Raw genomic sequence first — 23,511 nt, 5'->3', positions numbered from 1 at the left:
TGTTAAAGTCGATCAATATTCACAAAGCAACATCAAAACTGTCTTAACCAATGCACTGAACATAAACAATTCCGGATTCCACACGGAAACAAGGCTCACCAATCTCCTACCTTCAGTGAGAGGAACAGCTAAAGCGCGAGTAACAGACAGATTAATCCCAACATTGGTACATGGCAAAATGTCGTCATCTGCCGGGCCGGGGGTCTGTCCAACACACCACTCATAATGGTCTATGTAGGATTCCAGATCCACAAATCCGTGCCAGGAGGCTGAGATGACCGCGCTGGAGTTCTGGTACTCTAGATCGTGTAGGTCTGTGGTAAACAGGGAAAGATTTCCATTGATCTTATGAACCTTGTTATTAAATCTCAAGGAAAACTGTCACAGATCCAGAATTCTCGATTTCACATGGCTAAATTAATATTAGACCTGGTAATAAGACACACTCAGTACCATGGGTGAATATTGCCAGCATTTTGACTTTGGACGTAAGATCTGGCCACACCACAAACATGGAACTACTCACTGGGACTACTGATTTAGGCTTAGATGCCTTAATTGAAGGAGCTGATTAGTTTTATAAATTGTTGAATTAAATTCGGTTTCAGTCACATTCCTTACTCTACAAAAAACTGGCACCAATGAAAAACTCAAACTGCATACCGATCCCATCAAACACCAGGCCTGGATCTGGCCCCCTCCTGTCCACCACAAACCCATCACTGCTTCTGAGCGTGTGCAGGCCGGCTTTATTGAATGCACGTACGTTGCTGTAATACCGCTGACCCCTGAGTAGGTTCAGGCTGCTGAACTGCGTAGAGGAGACACTGGCTGGAAAGGTGTGGTCTGCAAACTGACGGACATCTTCACCTGATATCCCATTAAGAAATATGTTTATTCAGGCAGGTGATTTTTCCTGTGGAAAGTTCTTCTCTTTTAGGAATTGGTGTTGTGTGTCCATAAATACAAGAAATATCTGTAGAATTTGATACAGAACTGAAATGAAACTCTCCTCAGTGGAAGTCCAGAGAGTGAAGGAAAAGACCAATACACCAAACTGATTACTTACCTCCTGGATAGGTACTGAGAGACACCTGGTAATGCGACATCGCACTGTCCAGAAACACTCCTTCCCAGGAGATGGAGACAATACTTGGTTCCGTTATGTAATCAGTGTCTTTCCTGGAATCAGATCTTGCAAGATCCTTGACCTGAAAATGAAAAAATGTCTCCCTGGGAATCCTCCTCGCACACTAAAATAACCAGCATTTGTGCCATGCACAAGACAGTGAGGAGCTCCTCATACGCACATGGACATGTTATCGATTTCTACCAATGTGCTACCAACCTTTTTGCCTCTGACCGTCGAGATTTTGGGTGGTTTGATGTCAGGAGTTACGCCATCTGATCTGAACACAGCATACGTATTGGCATCATACCAGGCCCGGATGAACACGTGATATCTGAGTCCAGCAAATAGTTTCCTATCTGTAAAAGACAACATGCCAACACACTGCTCATCATCTTGCAAACTTGATGGACCTTGATCTTGCACAAAGCAGTGCCAACGCTAAAAATTAAGCAAATATTTCTGAAAATTTGGTCACACATGACCAAAACCTATATAAAAAGCTAAAGTTCTCTTGACTCGAACCCCACAAATTTAAAACTCAAAGTCAAGGGATAAGCCCCTACACTAAAAATTTAGCAATTCAATTGGAATGGATGGGATAAGGACTGATATTTTGTGATGCTTTTTCTCACATTACAATATACTACATTAGATTGTTATAAGCACAAAATACTCTGGCTATTGTTTTCAAGATTTTCTAGTCTAAATCCTGCATTAGACTGGCATAAGTTTTTCATCAAGATTCGGAAGTATACAAGTGCGTTATGCACAAAGCATCACAAACAAGCACAGAATGCAGAAGTTGCCTGTGCAACCAGTCTGGCAGGCAGCCAATCAGCTATCCACAAACAACTTAAAGTGATCAAAGGCACAACGGTCAGCATACACAAGAAAGTGGAACAGACGGAAGAACCTGCCACGTACGCATTTCCGTATACCTTTATCAAATGTGATAACGGCATGATTGTCCTGGCCGACATCGAACCATATTCTTTCCCTGGCTGGATCAAAGACTCCTGCCGGCTCTGTGGCAGAGGAATTGGAATCATCACCTACACTCCACTCATACCTATAAAAGAAAAAATGGTTTTTATGGTGAAACAAGACAAGAACAGAAGAACTGTGTCAGTGCACATATGCTGACAAGATGCATATTCAATGTGTTGTCCACTTCAAGTGCATTTTATTGCAAGGGAAACACGGTTCAGGCTTTCTGCAAGTGTTATCGAGGTATACTGCTGGTTATCAGGAGAGGAAATCATATACCAAAGGGTGAAATTGTCAGCCCCACTTTTTGAGAAAGGAACCTGTAATCTGAATGTCTTCATAAGCAATAACAAATTCCAAACTGATACGCTTTATCATCAAGAATCACTCCATGAAATCCAGCCCCAGAGAATTTCAACACTGCAACTGTCGAGTGCTGAGCACCATTATCATTATTATCAATTTTATGACATTTTATCAAACTCACCACTTGACATCCAGCCCTTTCTGCTCAGTGACTCTCCACACTGCAGCCATCATGTGCTGAGTGGCAGTATCATCAATGTCATTGACAAGGTCAGTATCGTTGAATGACATTAGGCTCAATACATCCAAGACTTCTATTTCATGGTTGGGATTACCTGATGAAAAAAAGCACAAGGCAACAAGCTAATGTCAGGACCAAAGAACAGAATCAACTTTATACATAAGGTGTCATTACTTAAAGTTGATTCTTTCAAGACAACTCACAGAAGCAATCTAAGTGTAAATTTTATGTCTAAGCTGAGAGTTGTACATTTAATGGACGTTACATCGATGTGTGGATTTTTTAACTTGGCTTTGCAAGCCTTCATTCAGTGGACTTTTTCAATCATTTCCCCTTCAACGGGCTCTTTTTAAGTTTTCTCTCGGTTACGTACTACCTCCAACACCATCTAACATCATCCAATGGTATCTAACAGCCACAGAATGAAGTCTGTCAATCTTGTTCCAATAAACATATCCGAAATGGATTAGTCCACTGCATGCAAGTGGTATTCACAATAACTGGAGGGAAGTAACAGAGGGGTCACGGTAGGCACCTACTTTGTAGCTATACAACTCCTACAGTAAATCACTAATGCCCACTTCTACCCCATCGGGCCAAGTGCACCCCATATGCATTTGAAACTCAGATGGTTTTTGTAGCCATAAGCTCAACTTACTATTGCTGAAATCCACACACGACCCCGGTGAAGTCGCACAAACTCTGTCAATCGGTGCGCAGGCGCAGTGGCCCTCGCAAGTTGCAGGCGAGCAGCGTCGCATGAGAACCAGAGCGCCCTCCCCGGGCAGAGTAGGGGAGGCTTCAAATGTTGAATGGTGGCGCTTACTAGGCAGGCCAACCTGAGTCAAACAATATAAATTAATACAAATTTATAAATACCTCAGACAGTCTCCCTCTTCAACAACGTGCAACTTGACCGTGTATTGACATTTGGTAATGCTTGGAAGTGATAATGCCTGCTGTGTAAATCACGTACTGGCACCTGGATACGAGACAGTTTCATTGATTCTGATTGGTTAAGAGTCTGTGTGCACGCGGCACACCACACGCGCCAAGTCCATACAAAGAGATTCTCTTGGACAACTATACAATAAAATGGATGAGGGTGTTCAGGAAAAAGAAAGTAAAATCCTACAACAAAATCGTTGGAAATCCGTCTTATATTGACTTGTTTTGACTCGCTGACTAAAAAGGTATTTATGAATGGGAAAAAACGTGCATTCAGTCTCAGAAGACTGAATGCCTGCGGCTCGGGCATCAATCGCGTACTGAGCCGGTCCTAAACGCATGTTTAAGACCAGCCAATCACATATTTGTTCCCTTATTAATAATGCATGAATTCCACAAGTTGTAGATTAGATGAGTACTAACTTAAATATAATCCCAATAGAGTTTAAATTCATCAGAGAGGTTCTCTATTTGAACTTACAGAGGACATGTTTGTCAGAAAAGGGTGTTCTGATTTTGAGGACCCAACGTTTTTTACTTTGTCACATTAAAACATTTGACAAAGGAGTCGACTTTAACCTACAGAGGGTAAATACTTGTTACAAAACAGGCAGACAAGATATTATTGTTGAAGACCTTCTAGATTTTCACCATTACCTCACTGTCTACCACAGGACAGGATAAATCACAATGAACTCACTGACCCTATTTACAGCCCAGATGGAGATGAAGAGATAAGGATGACTGTGGCCTGTGATGCTGCCCTCTAGAGGTATGACAGCTCCCTGTACGATGCCTTCATCCAATGGTATGCCATCGTTGTTGTGGCTGACACGGAATGGTCCACTCTGTCAAAGGGAACAGAGGAACATGTATCAATACTAAGCAGATGATAGGGTAGTATTTTGTTTCACAAAATGTAACAAATATGAGGGAAAAAATAAAAGATGGATTTATTTTTTTAATTTAAAACGCAAGAGGTAGAAGTTAACAGCAGTTGATGAGAGAATACAGATTAAGATGATTCTCACAGCGTCATCATAGAGTTTCATCTCCATGATATCATGAATTGGTATTACATCCTATCCTAAAATTGAAGTACCAAAAACCAGGGAATTTGAATTTTTTTAAAGTCCCTGTTTGAGACTTGTTAAAACTAAAAGCAGATGCTACCAAAGTCTCACCAAGAGACAACTGAGAATATGAAATTAGAACCGTCAGCTTTTAGTACAACATAGCACATACTTTTACCTGCCTAGCATTATTCAACAGAAATATGTCAGTACTCTTGCATCAGAGAAAGACAGCCTTCAGTGACAATGATAAAATGCAACGTCGTTATTACTGAAAAATATACCAGGAGCCGAGTTCATGAAACATGGCATAACTTTGAACCATGAGTAAGCCTTGCGCCACAAATTTGTGCCCTAGATGTGTAAATATATTTCAGTTTGATATCATGAAGAGTTGCTGAGCCGCACAATGTTTTAATTATCATTTCTTGAACGAGGACAATCATGTCTTTTGCAATGGCGGTTCCTTCGTAATATTACAGCATTCATCAAACAGCAAATTTACCTTCACCAGTCATTTTGAAAAATTCATTCTCTTATCTTCTTCCGAACCGGGAAGAAAATCTCGCAGTTCTATTGCAACCAAACAATTGGCTTTCATTACGTTCCAAAACTAAGTTGCATGTTTCCCATATAAGCTTCGAGTTCAGCAATGATGAGCCTTAACTAAAAACGAAGAGTCAGTCAAATTATTCATTTCTGCTTTGTTCAGCACAACTTACGCCACCTAAACATGATTGTGTAAGTTATGCCATAATTTGTTGCACAAGTTGCAGACTTTTGCAGTGCACTCATCTGAGGAAATCACTCTTGCCTTGTTGTGCAACGCATGCAATAAAGTGTGGCATATTAAGTGACATTATGCCAGAGTGTAAAGTTTCGTGAAATCAGCTGCAGGAGTGCCATTGCCCATAGCGAACAGATTTGTACATACCGGAGTGAGCTCTGAGCCACCATATGTGCGTCCAACAGAGACCAAGTAGTGGCTGACCCCAGAGTGTACATCGGCAAATCCCAGCCAGGCGAGAGCTAAGGAGCCAGTGGAGGTGCTGGTGTCTTCCAGCCACGTCATCCAGCCGGAGTGGTGGCGCGGGGGAGATGGGGGAGCATTGGTGGTGAAGTCATTTCCGTCAAGCTGTTTCAAAAACAGGATATGGTGTAATTTCTGAAAGTTTCAAGGGTTTTCAAATGCCAAGAAAGCTACTCACAGTTGTGCTTAGCTTTGCTGGTTCGGTTGGATCAATCCAGATGATGTGATGGCGCTCCAAGTTTGCAGCACTTTCTGTACCTACAGCAAACGTCCCGACGGACGGTGGGCTTCCATCAACCTGATTAAATTCAAATGACATGACATATGTAAGATATGGATGTACACCCTCGACATATGTTAGATATGGATGTACACCCTCTATGACACAAGCAAGAACGACAACAAATTTGAAAAAAAAAGCTACAGTCACCGCTGCTTGATGCTTCGATTATACGATGTCCAAAACAATCCTGATGACATGTTGCCTTAGGCATTTGACAAGCTGTAGCCATTTGACAATCTGTAGCCATTTGACAAGCTGTAGCGGTTTGACAAGCTGTAGGCATTTGACAAGCTGTGGCCAGTTGACAAATTGTAGCCATTTGACAAGCTGTAGCCATTTGACAATCTGTAGCCATTTGACAAGCTGTAGCGGATTGACAACCTGTAGGCATTTGACAAGCTGTGGCCAGTTGACAAATTGTAGCCATTTGACAAATTGTAGCCATTTGAGAAGCTGTAGCCGTTTGACACGCTGTAGCCATTTGAGAAGCTGTAGCAACTGTTGTGAGATTTTTCTGAATGTGTTAATGACAAAAAGTCTCTTAAACTGGCTGATTTGCAATTATCATCTGGGACAGTAAATACTACTCACCAAGACAGGTTCAGTCTCGGCCTTGGTACAGAGGCCAGCATAGTTGCAAGCCACCACGGTTATGGTGTAAAGACTGCCTTCATGTAACGTCAGATTGGTGAATGTGTGGTCCAGCTCACTCCCTGCAATCTACCAAATGTTAAGAGTACAAAAATTCCAACAATTTCATTGAATCACAAAGACATTGCAATCAAGACAGCAATATTGTAACTTACTTCCCATTTTCAAAATGTTAATCAGTTTTTGGATGATCCTAATCACTACTGTTTCCCACACTCAGTTCCTTTTGGGACACTGAATCTTTGGCCATATCTCAAGCCATCTTTGTTGTCTTGGATTTCTGACTTTTGAGATTCTGGATCAATATATGTCCATTTCTTGAACAAGAACATCAAGTTTACACCTTTGCAATCCTCTCCCCAGAAAAAATTAATTCACTAGAGAGGACCTCAGCCTGACTTGAGAAATGATCACAGTCAACTTCTTTCAATGGTCACCCGTCCATTTTCCCACAGATAAGCTCTGTACCTTTATTGGAGGAATATTTATGTCTCCACTGTGGTGTGTGCTGACAGAGACGAACTGATCTTTCACACCACTCTCAGGGTCACTGAACTTCCACGAGAAGCGAATCAAATCACAGAAAACCTAAATAGAAAATTTACACAGATTGAGATTTAAAGTCAGAATTTGAAAACTAAGACAGGAATTGAACCACAGACGATGGAAATATTTGCCCACCTAGCGCAATACAATACAAAGGTTACAGTAGATAAAATAATAAATAATAAATCTGAATTTTCTTACTTCGGAATTGCTTTTGGATTGTAATTACCAGTGTGTTTCTGACAGCCATTCCCTGCGTCTCATAAACAGCAGGTGCATCCACCACATCAGGGGGGCTAGAGTCCACACGGAACCCATTTGATGTAGCCTCGATCCACATACCGAGTCGGTTATAGGCGCGCACTGTGATGTAGATATCGGTGCCTACTGGCAGCTGGTCTGATGCCGGCAGGAATCTCAGAGCATCCTCTGACAGCTCAATGCGGGTAGAGGGGAGAATGTCCGCAGCTCCTGGTGTAGTGCCCGCGCGCCATTCATAGTGGGAGAGGCCAGAGTGAGGGTCATGAAAACCCCACCAATGAGCTCGCAGCTGGAGTCTACATTGCATAATTGTAATGGACAGTGTGTTAATGTGTGAGCTGCATGTTGATATGTAAGTTGAGGGTGTGGCTCCAGAGGTGTGGCGCCTTTGATGTTTGCAGTAATTGGTTATAATGTGGTACTAAGAAAAATTGGAACAACAGTGCTCTGTAGACCGATAACTAAGTCACTTCTTCGGAATCTTGATACCTCACAGAGGAAAAGTCACAGCAATAGGGATGTCAATACAAGTAAAAGTGACTGAATGTACAGACGTAAGGTCCATACCTCATCGAACAATTACTTAAAGATAGCCGAGTTGACTTCTGGTTCTCCATTGCACAGAATGTGCATGGTGCAGTTTTAGGCCTCAATCACCCTTTGGCTGTTGTGAGGGGTGCGGGGTGCACTAGTTTAAACTGTTAGACAGAACTGGAACTCCATGGGAAGGAATAACTATTGTTTTGTATGAGCTCCATTTCATCCCTCTCACGCGTGGATACATGCATCACATGCAATTACATTGCAAGTTTTGTGCACATTCAGCTGACATTTGGATCCATAGTGGCTGTAAACATAGCATTTCCTTTTATGATGCAACACAGCATTAGATCTACCTTGAGGACTGGTAGTTGATGTCCCCACCCCCTGGACCCCCGTCATAAACACGCCCTGGCACAGGGGGCGAATCATCCACCATGACCCCATCAGAGGTCACTGAGATGCACAGGTCAGCAGCATTGCAGGCTGTCACCGTCACAAAGTAGGTCAGACCCGGAATGAGGTTCAGGTTTTCAATGAGAGCATCTGAGAACAAAATGTTAAGATCATATCATCAAAGTTTACATTCTTGTATTTCTATCAAGACCCTTCAGAGACAAGATACGTGTATCAGGTACTGAAGAAGGGTTTTTGTAGGAAGTAATCATCAGGCATGATGTTTGGTGAGATTTACCAGTGTCCAAGCCCACGTGCTGCTCAGGCACAACATCGCCGCACCCTGGACAAGTTCCAGCTCTACAGGAATAGCCAAGGATGGCACTGTGCGGGTCATGAAACCCTTCCCAGAATGCCTTGATCACGGTGCGATCCTCCTGAAAGTCTCCATCCTTGTGATTAGACGGTGCATTGGCCAGAGATCCGTCAAAGACGTGGCCGGCGATTGGGGGGCTTGCATCTACCACAAATGCTCCGTAACTCTTCAATGTGGTCAACCCAACTTTGTTGACAGCCTAAAAAATAATTAGATTGAAAAACACAAAAACATCTACCGGATGGTGCTTACAATTCAAATTCTTTTTAACAAATATGAGGCTATAAATGGCTTCTCATTGACATGCATGACAGAAAAAGAACTGAGTTCAAACCGTAAGACTTTCCTCTCCACAAATAGTCAGGACAATAGGTACAAACTTTTATTGTGGAACTTCATAAGGTGGTAATTATAAGAGGTACAAAACAAATCTTAAAGTTTTTATTTTATTGGCAATCACAATTCACATCTCAAGTCTGGTTACAATTGACAGGGAAAAGCTAAAAAGGCCCCTTTTTAGACAGTTCATTGGAATAACTTTATTTGATGGTTGATGACTTAACTGGAACTGAAAGGTTTTAACTGAGTACCTCTCGGGGACTTTTCAGGACTTGGCAATTATACCAAAACTCTCTGGTAATATTCACAAAGCCTTCACATAAAACAGTTGAAACCTTCCTGGAATCGCACAAACGGACATATGTTCAGTAAACACCACTTGAGGATATGAACAGGCAAATCACCTTTCACCTCTGCTCGGCTCGGTCCACATGTGGATTGGGTTTTCAGTCCCTACCTGATTCCGTTGGTTTTACCCAGAATATTTCTTCTGGGGTTTTCCTCCCACCACCAAAACTGTAACTTGTTCTCACTGTATCCTCTCTACAGGTTTCTTCAGGCTTTTGAGCTACAGAGTCTAGGGCACTTTTGAGGAATCCTTGGCTTCATTACCAGAAAAACTTAGTAATAATAACTAATAATCCACAAAACCTGCAACTTGCCTTCACAGAAACAAAGTATGAATGACCTTCTTGGAGGAGCAAAGGTCGAGAGGAGTCACTGACCCCAGACACTGAAGTCTGGCGAGTGAATGGCATGATGTCTGCATGGCCTGGATGTGACCCTACAGCCCACTCGTAATACGCTATTCCACTCTCCTCGTCAGCAAATATATTCTCCCAACTGCAGTGAACAAGGTAAACTGTTCTTGTTAGTCAAGTTTTGCTCATGTTGCTTCCTTTCAGCCCTTCGGAATTAATCTTTAATCAAATCTGTCATCAGGTAGGATGTCTATTGTCTTTAATTTGAAGAAATGAGGATCTTTCTAAACCGCTTGCAAAAATAAGAAACATTTGATAATAGTTATTAAATTCTGCAAATATAAATATTTCTGGCACTACCTCGCTGACACAGAGGTTGTTGACCGAATGAAACTACCTCCAATGTCCAATGTATGGAGAGCACTGACGACAGGAGGCGACGTATCAATAATGACGGGCTCAGACGTTGCTTGAGAAGACAGACCAACAAAGTCAGTAGCTGATAAATAGAGGACAAACAAGTATTCAGTCATTAGCAACAGGCCTGGAGCACATTATACCATCTTGAACCTTCCAAGTTCAACACAGATAAAGGTAAGCATGCATGTAAAGTCGTGCTTGAGAGTTCATATACACTTGAACTGAAAGTGATTAACCCCAAATAGACTAAGCTAAGTCTTGGCTTCCATTCTGGTTGACTGGCAGGCACATCCAATTCGTCGTCACATGACATACATGTATAGGATAATTTTGGTGCACTACGAAGTGACATACTGTCCATAGACTTTGTACACACCATATGTGACTTTGCGGTGCGGCAACTATCCATGATACGTCACTTAATGGTGAAATCAACGAATTTATTAATGTGTTGACACGAACATAAAAAAAAAAGAATTAAACTACATAAGACATTCAACTAGTCAGCTACTGAAGAATACATGACTACTGGATATGGTCTTACAAGCTGTATACAAACATGTACACTTCAAGTTCATGTGACCTTTCATATCATAAACTTTGATATGTACATTGATATTATCTGACATGATATTCACCTCTGATTGTAGCATAGTACATGTGTCCACTCTGCAACCTCAGGTTGTGTAGAATAGCGCTGTTGCTGATGCCAACACGGGTGAATTCTTTCACGTCACTTCCACCTTGCATCGAACCTGGTGACAGGACACGCAATATGTTCAGGTTTAAATGACAGCTCAAAAAAAGATGAAGCTGGCGATCTCTGAGACATCCAATATGCTGGCTGATGATGCAAGACATCAGGAAAGAGAAATGGCTCCTAACACTGTTCAAATTAAAGACACATATAGCTCACCAACTGTAAACCCAGAAAATCAATTTCAAGTACTTCACGCACAAACATGGGCAAATTCCATTCCGAGAAATGTAAAAGCACATAAATATGCCAATTGACTCTGAAAGATATACATAAGGCAAACAGGACAGGACACCAGCTAAAATGTATTTAATGCACAGTCTCGCTGTGACTGGTACTCAAGTATATTTTTTGCACAGCCTCTTCAGTTTTCTGAGCAATAATTTATTGCTCATGAGCTACCCAAACATTTGGAGTCAAATGAACCTTGCTTACCAACGGCATACTCATAGTATTTGATCCCGGAGTGATGACGTGCCAAGCCATGCTCCTCAATGTCAGTGAAGGATTCCCAACGTAGCACCAACTCAGAGCTAGAACTCTGTCAACAAAACGGAACACAAAGTGACCTATTTCTATATTAAAATTATTAAACATTCTATAATTAAAGCTTTTAGTGTGCGTACATTTTTTGGAAGAATGGATTTCGGTTATGGCGTCTTCACACCTGGTCGGGCGAAAGTGTCACAAAATATCTAAAAAGAGGAGCAGAACTCTACAGCATCATTTATCAGTTTGATGGTTCCCCCAGAGATCATTTTTCTGGGGTTGGGACAGAGATTTGATTTGATATAAAGAATTCTTTGCGTAGTTCACAGGATTTATAACATCCTTGGAAAGGTTTTTCACAGATTTTTATTTGAAAGACAACTAAAAACTTATATTATGCACATGTACATGCACATGCACATGATTTTCCACCTTCCCAAATATCTCAGTCTAGAGCACTGGGCATGTAATGCTTTTAACTACAAAAAATGCAGCTAAGAAAGTGTATAACATTTATTTTCCAAAAAATTTTTATCTATTAAAGGAAAATCTGAATGATGTAATTTTAAATTTGATTAAATTTAAAGAACTTATGATATACATGTAATTAATCTAATTATGTGATTTTAAAACACTTCTGCTCGGGATGCAAAAAGAGAATTTCTTTATCTCCTGTTAACTGGTCTATTCTGAAAAGATTTAGTTAAAGCAATGTTAACTGAGACATGCTGATGAGCAAAACGTATTAACTTGATAGGTTCGATGTTGGCTCCAGCCTATCCACACGGGGCCAGGAGTTGGCGGCGTGGTATCTACGACAACCCCATCACTGCAGCTGGATACAGCGGGCAGCTCTTCCTTCCAAAGCTCATGTTCCAGCGTGACCTCATCGGCGTGGATGCAAATGCGGTAACGCATGCCATGCTCCAGGGACAAATTGGGAACGTTGACAAATTCTTTATCTGTAAAGACAGAAATTTTGACATGAAAGCTGGTCAGATAAAAATGTGCCAAGCACAAACGACTCAATTCTGCCATACACAATGAACATGTAGAAAGGGCACAAGAACTGTCAAATTCCCTCATTTACAGTATTACAGATACACAAAGGTCCCTTTGTTAAACATCCAAAACTTCCTTTTCCTTCTACCTTTCCAACTTTTTTGAAGGCTTTCCAACTAAGGATAGGTTGACAAACAATGACATTAATTGTTATGTGATTTATTGACTCTACACTCCCATTTTACGTGCACAAACAGGCTGGCAGATAAACACAAGTTTGAAGACTTCTTCTGTTTTAAAAATCTACATCGTGGGTGCTTAAACACTTTTCAAATAGCGCTATCCGGCGACAGCAGTGTAGTAAAGTGCAACCTCATTCTCATGGGTACGATCTTGCGCCGCCATGTTGGTTCCTACCATGTTAGAAGTGCCCATGAGTGCATTAGGAAGCAAACCAGTATGTTAAGAGTGCATCTTTAATGTTACTCTTTCAAACGTGTCTTGGTTGGTACAGCTTTCACCTGAGGGCACATTGCCAACAGGGAGCCACATGTATAGCCCACTTATTTTGTGTTCCCTGTAAGCCCACGTAGGACTCCTAACCTGTCTTCCCACAGGCCTTTGCCCTCGGGTGATCACAGGGGTACTGCAGGCCATTGTCCAAGTTCCCAAAGTCGGTGGAGCCTGTGTCTTCAATAGCTGCCCAGACGTAGGCCCTGTGGCGGAGCGTTGGCCAGACGGCCGATAACAAGGACGTAGACGAGATGTAGTTCTTGTCCGGTTCAGGCCACAGTGCATTCTGCTCCACCTTAACTTCATCTAATTCAAAAGATGCATTCAATAATATACTGTTCCGTAAATCAAGACAGCAACATTGGGGGCCAAGCAATAAAACTTTATTTTGACATAAATTTGGGACATAAAAATCAATAAATCTTAAAAAATGCTTTGAATATTCCTCCCACAAATAACATAAGTAAATAGGTGACAGTCAACACAGGCTTCCCCTAGATTGGCTGTAGGTTCCCTTAAATTTTCTCCCTTGATGAATTTTTTAATTTTCAAGAAATGTACTTGTGGTTTTCAACATCAACTGCTACTATTAATCACCAACCTTTAAACCCTGTTCCTCCAGGGCTTCACAAACTAGGGCCGACACACGATCGATACATTTCCAGTTGGTATATCAAAGTCAGAACATAACAGTAAACAAATATTTTCAAGACCGGACATTTGAACTTTCTCCAGACTTCTTATTACGAAAAACTTGGCTGTTCAAAATCAATCTTAAAAAAATGAATCCCAACAGATTCAGCATGTACACGACAGAAACACCGGGGAACGTACTGAGTAAAGCAAATATCAACAGACTTGGTGGAAATCCTAGAGCAAGCCGTAAATATGAAACTCACGATCTGCATCAATGACAAGGTGGGGAACGATGAGTGTCACATCGTCACAGTCAACAATCTCGGCGCTGGCGATGGAGGACAGGCCGGCCTTGTTGTAGCCCCTGACCGACAGCCGAAGACAGACGTCCAGGTCTAAAGAACCGCTCGAAGATGCTGTGAAGAGGGCCTTGAAAACAAACGAGACTTCAAATGAGGTAATCAAACATTACATCTCTTGTTATAAGGCTGACAACTGAAATGGATACTGCTCTCTTATCAACCTGTTGTGAAGAGGTAAAGATGTTGAGTCATCCAGATATTAAAGGTGCATGTAAATTCAAAACCATTTTAAATCAACCCAGGGCTCTGACTGTCAGGGTGGATCCAGATTTTAGCATGTAAATCAGCAATCTAGATTTTAACATGCAGAGTGTTTACATCTTACAGACTACAACTTGACTCACTGTTTCCCTAGTAACCAGGAGATCCTCAATTCTTGTCCACTGACTTGGCAGGGCTCCATCGCTGCCATCCTCGGCAATGCTCCACTCATAGAAGTCCATCAATTCCTGGGGGTCATCAGGACGGACGTAATCATGTGCAAAAGGCTGAAAGCCCACCTGGATCTCTGTCTTGCTTTGGGTGGTCACAATGTTGCTGACTGTGACCTGACCCACCTCAGGGGGTTGGGATAATACCCAGAATCCATCAGTGACGATGGGTTGGAAGCAAACCACTGTATGGCAGAACTGAATCTAAAGTCAAAATCAAAAAACATGTTCTAATTAAAACTACTGAAATTACTATCCACTGTACATGTAGGCCTTACAACGTAAAACAAGTGCATGGTATTTCACTCAACAGGAAAGAGAAGTTTTCTTTTCTAATACCTTTGATCTGTAGTGGGCTCCAGCATGTAACCCCATACTAGACGCAACATGTTGGAATGTCATGCCAAGATCTTGATCATCAAGCAATGGGATCCACACCATGGTAGTGTTGCCCTCGCCTAAGGAAAAAAAATCAAATACTTATTTTGTCACTTTACTGACTTTTGTAATAATACTATTAAGAAATAAACAAATTTTTCCACAATGTTCTGGCAATATAAAAATCAATACTGAATGCTAAAATATAGCAAACAGAGACAGAAGCGACCAACAGTCTTGCCTCATGAAAAGATATGTTCCTTATGCTTAATGTCTACATGGCTGATAAATTTACAGACAAAAAGTTTTAAAAGAGCAGTACATTTTATAACACTTCACAATACAGACTTTTCCTTGATTTTTGGTACTTCCACAAGTCCCTGGATGACCTAAATCCACGGTAGGAATTAATTTTGATATGACTCACCAAAATATACCTCAACCTCCTGCTCGATGGTCAAGAGGACGTTGGTCACAAAGGGCTGAAGCATTTCAGGGATGGTCCATCGAGCTGAGATGTCCGAGGTAGAGGCCTGGTAGGAGATGTCATCCTGGCAGGGTGAATCAGCAGCAGACGAGTGATGGGACAATCCTGATGGTAGAGGCCCTGCAAGACAAAGATGACCAACTGTGAGAGAAGAGAATGTAGAGACCGGGATGATTCAACTGATGAGACATCTCATGTAGCAGACAGGTAGGTGGCGTCATCCTGGCAGGTTGAACCAGCAGCAGATGATCCAATGGGACAAGAGAAAGAAGAGAGATCTATACGGATGATTCAATGTAAAATTGATGAGATGTCTCAGGTAGCACAGATAGGTGATGTCATCCTTACAGGGTTGACCAGCAGCAGACAAGTGATGGGACAATCCTGATGGTAGAGGCCCTACAAGACAAAGACAAGCAACTTTGAGTGAAGAGAAAGAAGAGGGATCTACAGGGATGATTCAATTGATGAGATGTCTCAGGTAGCAGATGGTGATGTCATCCTGACAGGGTGAACCAGCAACAGACGATCTGATGGGAAAAGAGAAAGTAGAGAGACCTACAGGGAAAGGTCTAAGAGACCTAAGAGAAAGTAGATATTTACTGAGGAATGTCTGAAGCACATTGTTGGTGGACTGTCTATCATTCTGGCAGGGTCAATCAGCAGCAGATGAAAGGTGGGATAATCATCACAGCGCAAATACTGTAAAATGGATGCAGTGGTTCCATTTACTGCTGCTGGAGTTTGCTTGAGCACTTCGGATCAAAACCTCTACACTCCAACAGGCTGGGGTGGAAAAATTTCTGGTTATATTTCACCAAGGACAATAAAGATCAGAGCTCTCAACTATGTGGTTACCCAGCAATTAGGTTGGCTCCTGGCAGGAAGACAAGGTTGGTCTACTAGAACATTACATCGAACAAAGACACTTACCACTCTGCTCGTCACAGCCCAATCCATCCTTTACCACAGCCCCCTCCAGTATCTGCCCCTTTGGAATGACTTTGACACCGTCTGAGGTAACACTGACATTTCCGACTTCAGAGTTGGCCAGGACAGTCACATAATAGCTCTGTTGACACCAAGTAGCAATGATACCTGATCTTAATAATGTTAAGAAGATTCTACTTCAGCCCAGGGGAAAAATAAAATTCCATTGGAATCTGGTCTCAGCAAGAAAGCCAGCATTGCTGGTAATCAGGTACTCTGACCTCATTTACTGAAACCAATGGGTAAGAATAATGCAGACCAATGGGATGGCACAGCTACAATTTTGTTCGTCATCAACAATTCAACCTTTCTTGTCAAGCTCACCGTGAGTGGTGTTAGGTCTAATTCATCCAGCTGATAGAAAGTTGCATTGCCAACACTGATGAAACTCCCACTGACATCTGAGGAACCTCGCTCCGACCCAACAGCAATATCATAGCTGACTTCAAGGTGGGGATGCTCAAACCCAAACCAACGAGCTGAGATGCTTGTGGTGTCCATCTGAACATCAATGTCCTTAGCAACCTATCAGAACAATTCAAGAGGACTGAATGAATGCCAAACCCTTCATCTGGTTCATTTTTTAGAAAAGATAGATTGCAGCTACCAGGATATGTAGAATGAATGTATGTAGTAGCAGTAGGATGCATATAGAACAATCCTCAAAAAATACTTCCAGAAATACAATAAAACAGGGTTGACTTCAGGTCAAATGCTTATTTGTATCTAATTTATCTATTACTTGACAATTGAGACTGAACAAACTAAAGTCTCTGTAGACACACAAAATTTTATCCACTGAATAGACTTTCCTGTAGTCAAGTACTCTTCATATGGTGTCAGAAGTGGGATCAATGTTTCTGATGCATGTAAACAGTACTGTCTGACACTTACCAACCTCAAACTAAAAACACTGAGCAAATCGTCTCTGGCACTGTTAGTATCTTGCTGCATTTCTTTCATACAACCCAAGTGTAAATGATCCCTCATAGCAGAGGATGACCTTGAATTTGTTGCCATTTCATGTCCAAAATCAAGAAAAGATCACCACAATCGAACCTAATTTCTGGGTCAATGCAATCTCGCCTCTTTTGAACGGTGCTCTAAAAATATCAACACTAGTATATCAATTAATGGGCATACCCCTAAGTTGACAATTACTGCTTCCTGAGGGGGCGCAACATCCAATACGACACCCAGGGACGGCAGCTGCACGATGTGTCTGTAAACAGAAGAGGTCCCTACCGTTGACAATCCAGCACCATTCTGTGCCCTGATAGACACATAATACTCATGATCACCCTGGATATGCCAGTCTAGGCCATCCAATAGGAATGCAGCACAGAGTGTTCGGGACAAGCATGGGCCAATTTTGTAGTCTCTCTCCAGTTGATATGGAAGTGTTTCAGTGCCGCCTGGACTACTGCCTGTAAAACAGAAGCAGTCATGTTATCACCATCTTGGTTTCGTTTGTCTGTGGATTATCTGCGTTTGTCTTTTTCGTCTGTTTTGTGTGTATGTGCATCTAAATTAAGCTTCAGTGTATCTGTAGTTTGTGTAGTGTGTCCAGGTTGTTCCGGTTACAAGCCTTGGGCTTATATGAAGGGCCTTGCAACTCTCCTCCAGTAACTCTTATCTCATATTTAATTAGTAACAATTAATCTGGCTTTATTTATTTGGCTTTCAAGTATTGCTCTTCATAATTGATATTATTTTCTCTCATAACCTAGATTTATGGCTTTATTTATACCTGTACCTCTTAGTATTGAGAGTTCTAAATGAACGTTTATTGAATCGAAATAAATCGAACTGAATCAAATTGAATCGTCATTAGTTTAAAAAGTGAACAAAGATCAACCTTCCAAGGGACTGATGCCTCCAGTTTATAATAAATACACTGAAATATCAAATAAAAATTTCCCACTCAGAATATTTCTCATGTTGAAGACAACAAGAACATATATGTACAGTAGCCAGATTTCCCCCACAATTTCTGCGAGTTCAATTAGAAACTCACCAATAGCAACTTGGTACCTCAAGCTGGTATCCTCATCATCAATGAAGCCATCAGCTCCCCATTCGGCAATCAGGTACTCATCGTCCACACGTACAAAGACATTCCCAACAAACATGGGTGGGGTTGTATCAACAACGATCGGACCAATCACCTTTGTAAAAAACAAAACATTCAAAGTGGTCGATTTTGGATTCAACTAATTCGAAAGTTCAGAAGGTTTTTTTCAAGCAGACTAAAGGCAATGTGCCATAACCCAACAAGTGATTAAGAAGTCGAACTTCAAACACTGCCTTCATTCCTCTTTACTTGGCAAAAGCATTTTTCACACACACCTTGAATGAAGCTAACTGAGCCTTGTTGGTTGCCTTCAGGACAAGGTAGAATACAGATCCATGGCTGATGTGGGGATGGTACATCACAAAGTGATCGTGGCCTGATGTGGATGTGAAGGTTACAAGGTCAGGAGTCGGGTCTGAAGGTTGGTCAGGGACTGGGTTTGAGGGTTGACTGCTAAGACCAATCTCGTAGTCATAGATAGAGCTCTCTGCATCTTCCCCGGTCCAGGATATAGTCACCTACAAAAGGAAAAACTAAGATCTTTAAAGTCCAAGCCCAGCTCAGCCCAACTGAACCAAGCTCAGCTCAGCTCAGCTGAGCACAGTTTGGCAAAGCTAAGCCAAGCCAAGGCTGGGCCAGTCCAGCAAAGACCAGCTTAGCTCAGCCCAGCCTAGCCCAGCCAAGCCCGCCTCAGCCTAGCTGAGTTCATCAGTCCAGCTGAGCTGAGCCCCCGTTCAGACAAGCCAAGTCTAGCTCTTCCTTGAAAGCCCAAATCAGCAAAGTCTGATCCAAAAATGCACTCATGGTTCCAATAGGCCATCAACAAAAATGCTCCTGCAACCTTTCACATAATTTGTTTTACATATTCTCAGTCCTCTTTATTTCCTTTCCTTTCTAATTTTAATTTGTTGAACAGTCTTTATCCGCAAACTAAATGCAAAATGTATCAATATTTTTGAATATTACTGTAAATTGAACATGTTAACCTTCTGCCTACCTTGCTCATTTTTTGTGTAATAGAGTAATAATAAACTTGAAGGGTGCGATACAATAATTATTTACATGTTTGTGAGTGGGTAGAAAAAACTTCTGCTCAGTGGCCCAGATCCAGAGACAGTCCAGGTCTCCTTGGAGTACCGATGTGGAGTCGTTAGTGCCAGCCATCTCAGGATAAACAGACAAATCATCCAGGAAAACAGCCCTGGAACTGAATGGAAGCACAAGCAGGGAGTATTGATCAGAAGCTGTCATATGTACACTGTCCTTGTTAGATCTTCTGCAAAATTCCTACTTTATCCCCATTTCATATGAGGTAATCTTAACAAAGAATCTTTATTTGTAAGGTCTTATGTAACAATCCTTTCTCCTACACTTCAGGAGGGTTTAACTCCATAAAGTGTGTCATTCTTTTCTCCATGTGCCTTTTTTTACACTGACAACCAATGAAAACCCATCAATATTCAATATTTGGTCTCAAGGTTTCACCCCACCGATGGTATACTGCAGTAACAATGGTCAGACGAACATAAGCAATCAATGTAATCACTTCCAAAGATTCAGAAACCATTTTCAGAATAATATGTTGGTAAGTTTTCATTGCAGCAAATTTATTTTTATTCTTGAAGCCATCGGTGGCACTGCAGTTCACGAACTGTGAACTAATTTTGGAGAAAGGATGAAGAAAACTTATGAAAGTGTGAAGGAAATTCCAAATATTCTGGGGAACAAAACGCAAGGCAGGGAGTGAAACAGCGATCCACACATGAACTGGGCTCGGGTCAGCTCCATCTACATACCTGCAGCCGCTGGATGCATTGAGCACCTCTGTCTTCCTACGGTGCTCGTTGATGAACCACACCCGACCCTCAGCATCCTTGGCCAGGCCGGGCCACATCCGAGCGTAGCCCAGGGCGATCTGTGACAACTCCGGTGGACTGGTGTCAATCACGACACCGTCGGAACAGACGGGCTCTGAGGGTTCCAGGGCCCTGTTGTATGCGATGACGGTGACGTAATACAGACCGGGTGAGGGGGCCGTCCAACTCGCATGCGTGGAGGTAGTTCTCGTCATCTGTGCAATTCACAGCGTTAGTACAGTGCACACCTGTTACTCATTTGCTTATAAATGCAAATGTTCCCCGCCACCCTTCTCCCCCTATCACATTCCTATAGCACTTCTTCAACTGCATGACATTGCTGAATGCTACCAACTTTCAAAATGCCCCACAGAAATTCTACTTCACTTGGGTAATTCTCTGAATGGTACAACTTCATGCAGCGGTGATATGTGATACTGCTTAGCAAAAGTATGGGCCAACCAAATTACAGATGAGAACCAGTCAAAGCTAGCACACACTGCATGGATTTTTTGTTGGTAACCAATTTAAAGGAAGTACTGTGCTTAGCCAAGTTCTGTGCATCACAATTCCACGAAATTGGACCCTTGACATGAGAAACATACACCACAGCAAAGAGATGCAACATCTTCAGGTTAGATGCCATACTGGTCCCACAGTTGGCTATGGAAACACAAACCTGTGGATATCACTGGACACGTATTTACATGGAAAACCATTCAATTAACCAACTCCGATCAGCCCTTTACCCCTGTGCAATCAATTTAAAAATGTATACGCAGGCAAAACAGCCAACTATTTGGGAATCAAAATGGTGTCTAATTACACGACATCTTGGTGCAGCTCTCTCCACAAATGGCTCTGACTTACGCGGTCTTTCACAGTACCGATCATCGTCGTGTCATTCCAGCACGAACTATCAAACAGATACTGATAGAACTTGACTCCGCTCTCCCTGTCAAAGAACCCCTCCCAGTGGGCCGAAAGGATGCTGCCCTCCTGAAAGTCCACCTCGTTGGACCCGCGTATCCCATCATGCACCACTCCGGCTTGAGGGGCTGAGGTGTCCACAGTTACCTGCAGGAAAAAAAATTAAGATAATGCTAAAGTGAAAACACTCAGGAGTTTTTCACCCGGGTTGCTTTCTCTGAAGGTCCAAAAGATTTTGAACAATCCAGGCCCCAGACAGGACGATTTTTTTTAATAAAAAACACAACAAAAATCTACAATCCATTGGTATGTGAGCACACAGAGCATTAACTGAACTCAATTCAATTTTTTTGGCTCAGAAGTTTCCACCTTTCTCCAACATCTCTAACTGTGCAAAAAGCAAATACTTTCAAGACACACTAAGTACATCATGAGGTAATGACTTCAGTTCTGCCTTCCTCAACCCAGAAAAAAATTTGAAAATCTCCTAGCTTTTGATGTGTCTTGCAAGTTGTAGGTTGGGTTGAATGCCGTTCACGTCAACAGTTCATCGCAACTTTTTAAACATGGGCATACACAACGTACTTCATCAAATCTGCGGTCAGATTTTATCAGATACATCTGGCCAGTAATTCAAACATTCCTCTGTACATAAAAGACTTGAAAATTTGGGAAAAAAACCACTCCAGTGATGAAAAATCTACATGTATGCATCATACCTTGATGGTCTGGGTTGTGACAAGTCTTGCTTCATTGGTAACCGTCAGTGTAATGAAGTAATCATAGTCATGGACACCGATGTGGAATGTTGGATTGAAACCGTAGTCTACGGCATAACAGTCGCCAATCACGTCACCAATCGGGATGCACATACAGCTGACAGGATCACAGTCCTCAGTATCCTGGGAAATAAGCAAATCATTTTAGAGTGTATGGGGGTCATGCTTTTTTGTACTTTTACTGCATGCGTTTTCTGTCGTATCAGAAACCTGTAGATGTTGCTAAAGCTGTGAACTACTGAGCAAATCAAGTAAGCTTCTGTAATTGTAACAATGAGAAAAACCACTTTAGCAATTTTTGGACTTGTTTTCACATCTGTGACAATATGTACTGCTGAACTGTCTTACTGCATTGATTTTCCTGGCTGGTACAGTCTGGTGTCCATGCTCCATCTCTGTGCCTGTGTAGTTGTCAAACAGTCGCCACTCGATGGTTCGCACTCCGCTGTGAATGTCGTACGTCCGGAAGGTAACACTATAGAGCAAAATATCAAAGTTCCATATGCATAAAAAGTTATCAATAGATACCTCAGACAGTTTCCCTATTCAACAACGTGCAACATGACCGTGTATTAACATTTGATTATGATGATGCCCTGCTGCATAAAAGTGTGCTGGCACCTGGATACGCGACAGTTTAATCCATTCCAATTGGTCAAGAACTGTGTTTGCTGTGGCACGCAAAACTCACCAGGTGAGCGCCAAGTCCATGTAAGGAAATTTTTCTGGGCTACTTGCTAAAGGAATATACCATAAAATGGACGGGGGTGTTCAAAGTAACGACAGAAAAATTCTTGAACAAAGTTCTCGCAATTTATCGTATATTGACTTCTTTTGTCTTTCTGACTAAATCAGTATTTATGAGTGGGAATAAGCATGTGCTTGGCCGGTCTTACACCAACATTTAAGACCGGCCAAGCATGTATGTATTCCCTTATTTCAGAAAGGTAAAATGTGCCAGCATTTTAGAACTCAACATACTGACAAGCTGTAACAGATAAATGTATATAAAGCCAACAATCTCACCTCATTTCATGCAGATCGGCTGAGTTGTGAACAGCAAGATTCACTTCCCCATCTCGTACCAGCCACAAGTCTTCGATAATTGGCGGGGATGAATCTGCGTGGACCAGCACACTGTCCCTCACAAAGTCACCGGCTAGGTCCCTGGCCTCCACCCAGAACCGAACGGAATCACCATCCACCAGGCTCAGGTCGTAAGTCGCCTGCGTGCTTGTGCCTTCATTGCTCCAGTTGTCAGAGTCGTCGTCGCTCACGGTGACCGTGGTCCGGCCACCGCTGTGGTCGATGTCTCTGAAAGCCCGGAACTGTGTCACGCCCAGGGCATTGGGGATAGATTCGCGGCCACGCTGGCCAAAGTTCTGATCGTAACCTAAGGAGAAAAGGAAAACAGTGAACCTGGTGAGTTTCCAAATGGCTTTTTTAGTATGAGACACAAAGACATGCAAGGTCTTGAGCACAGCTGACAATAATGGTGATGCAACTCAAGTGCCATCTTTTACATAGTAACATGTTTGCCACTCATGACTACTGACGACCTGATACACTGTTGGGAGGACCATGTATTGAAAAAAAA

General features: G+C 42.1%; 1 protein-coding gene across 8 annotated transcripts in view; it reads right to left on the bottom strand.

The window, feature by feature from the left end:
• Positions 1–23,511, bottom strand: part of LOC110985345 (uncharacterized) — a 45,592-nt gene that overhangs the window by 6,516 nt on the left and 15,565 nt on the right. For all 8 annotated transcript variants that reach the window (XM_087145675.1, XM_022246311.2, XM_087145676.1 and 5 more), the window contains 36 exons: positions 22,941–23,307; positions 22,263–22,389; positions 21,855–22,037; positions 21,076–21,282; positions 20,146–20,420; positions 19,412–19,556; positions 18,625–18,867; positions 18,293–18,443; positions 17,419–17,702; positions 16,600–16,800; positions 16,219–16,357; positions 15,226–15,405; positions 14,760–14,878; positions 14,334–14,624; positions 13,891–14,056; positions 13,082–13,297; positions 12,227–12,438; positions 11,423–11,528; positions 10,869–10,985; positions 10,171–10,309; positions 9,772–9,952; positions 8,693–8,969; positions 8,355–8,544; positions 7,427–7,754; positions 7,120–7,239; positions 6,592–6,720; positions 5,896–6,015; positions 5,622–5,822; positions 4,319–4,462; positions 3,325–3,505; positions 2,607–2,760; positions 2,071–2,201; positions 1,349–1,488; positions 1,070–1,211; positions 664–870; positions 111–314 (listed from right to left, as the gene is read on the bottom strand). In XM_087145675.1, coding sequence (XP_087001801.1) covers positions 111–314; positions 664–870; positions 1,070–1,211; positions 1,349–1,488; positions 2,071–2,201; positions 2,607–2,760; positions 3,325–3,505; positions 4,319–4,462; positions 5,622–5,822; positions 5,896–6,015; positions 6,592–6,720; positions 7,120–7,239; positions 7,427–7,754; positions 8,355–8,544; positions 8,693–8,969; positions 9,772–9,952; positions 10,171–10,309; positions 10,869–10,985; positions 11,423–11,528; positions 12,227–12,438; positions 13,082–13,297; positions 13,891–14,056; positions 14,334–14,624; positions 14,760–14,878; positions 15,226–15,405; positions 16,219–16,357; positions 16,600–16,800; positions 17,419–17,702; positions 18,293–18,443; positions 18,625–18,867; positions 19,412–19,556; positions 20,146–20,420; positions 21,076–21,282; positions 21,855–22,037; positions 22,263–22,389; positions 22,941–23,307 — 6,717 coding nt within the window. The remainder of the gene's footprint in view (positions 1–110; positions 315–663; positions 871–1,069; positions 1,212–1,348; positions 1,489–2,070; positions 2,202–2,606; positions 2,761–3,324; positions 3,506–4,318; positions 4,463–5,621; positions 5,823–5,895; positions 6,016–6,591; positions 6,721–7,119; positions 7,240–7,426; positions 7,755–8,354; positions 8,545–8,692; positions 8,970–9,771; positions 9,953–10,170; positions 10,310–10,868; positions 10,986–11,422; positions 11,529–12,226; positions 12,439–13,081; positions 13,298–13,890; positions 14,057–14,333; positions 14,625–14,759; positions 14,879–15,225; positions 15,406–16,218; positions 16,358–16,599; positions 16,801–17,418; positions 17,703–18,292; positions 18,444–18,624; positions 18,868–19,411; positions 19,557–20,145; positions 20,421–21,075; positions 21,283–21,854; positions 22,038–22,262; positions 22,390–22,940; positions 23,308–23,511) is intronic.

Source organism: Acanthaster planci, linkage group LG14, assembly GCF_054643075.1.
Source record: "Acanthaster planci isolate LZ-2023a linkage group LG14, COTS_SCS, whole genome shotgun sequence".
Taxonomy (NCBI): domain Eukaryota; kingdom Metazoa; phylum Echinodermata; class Asteroidea; order Valvatida; family Acanthasteridae; genus Acanthaster; species Acanthaster planci.
The sequence above is the reverse complement of the archived record's forward strand: the minus strand, read 5'-3'. Positions and strand labels throughout refer to the sequence as shown.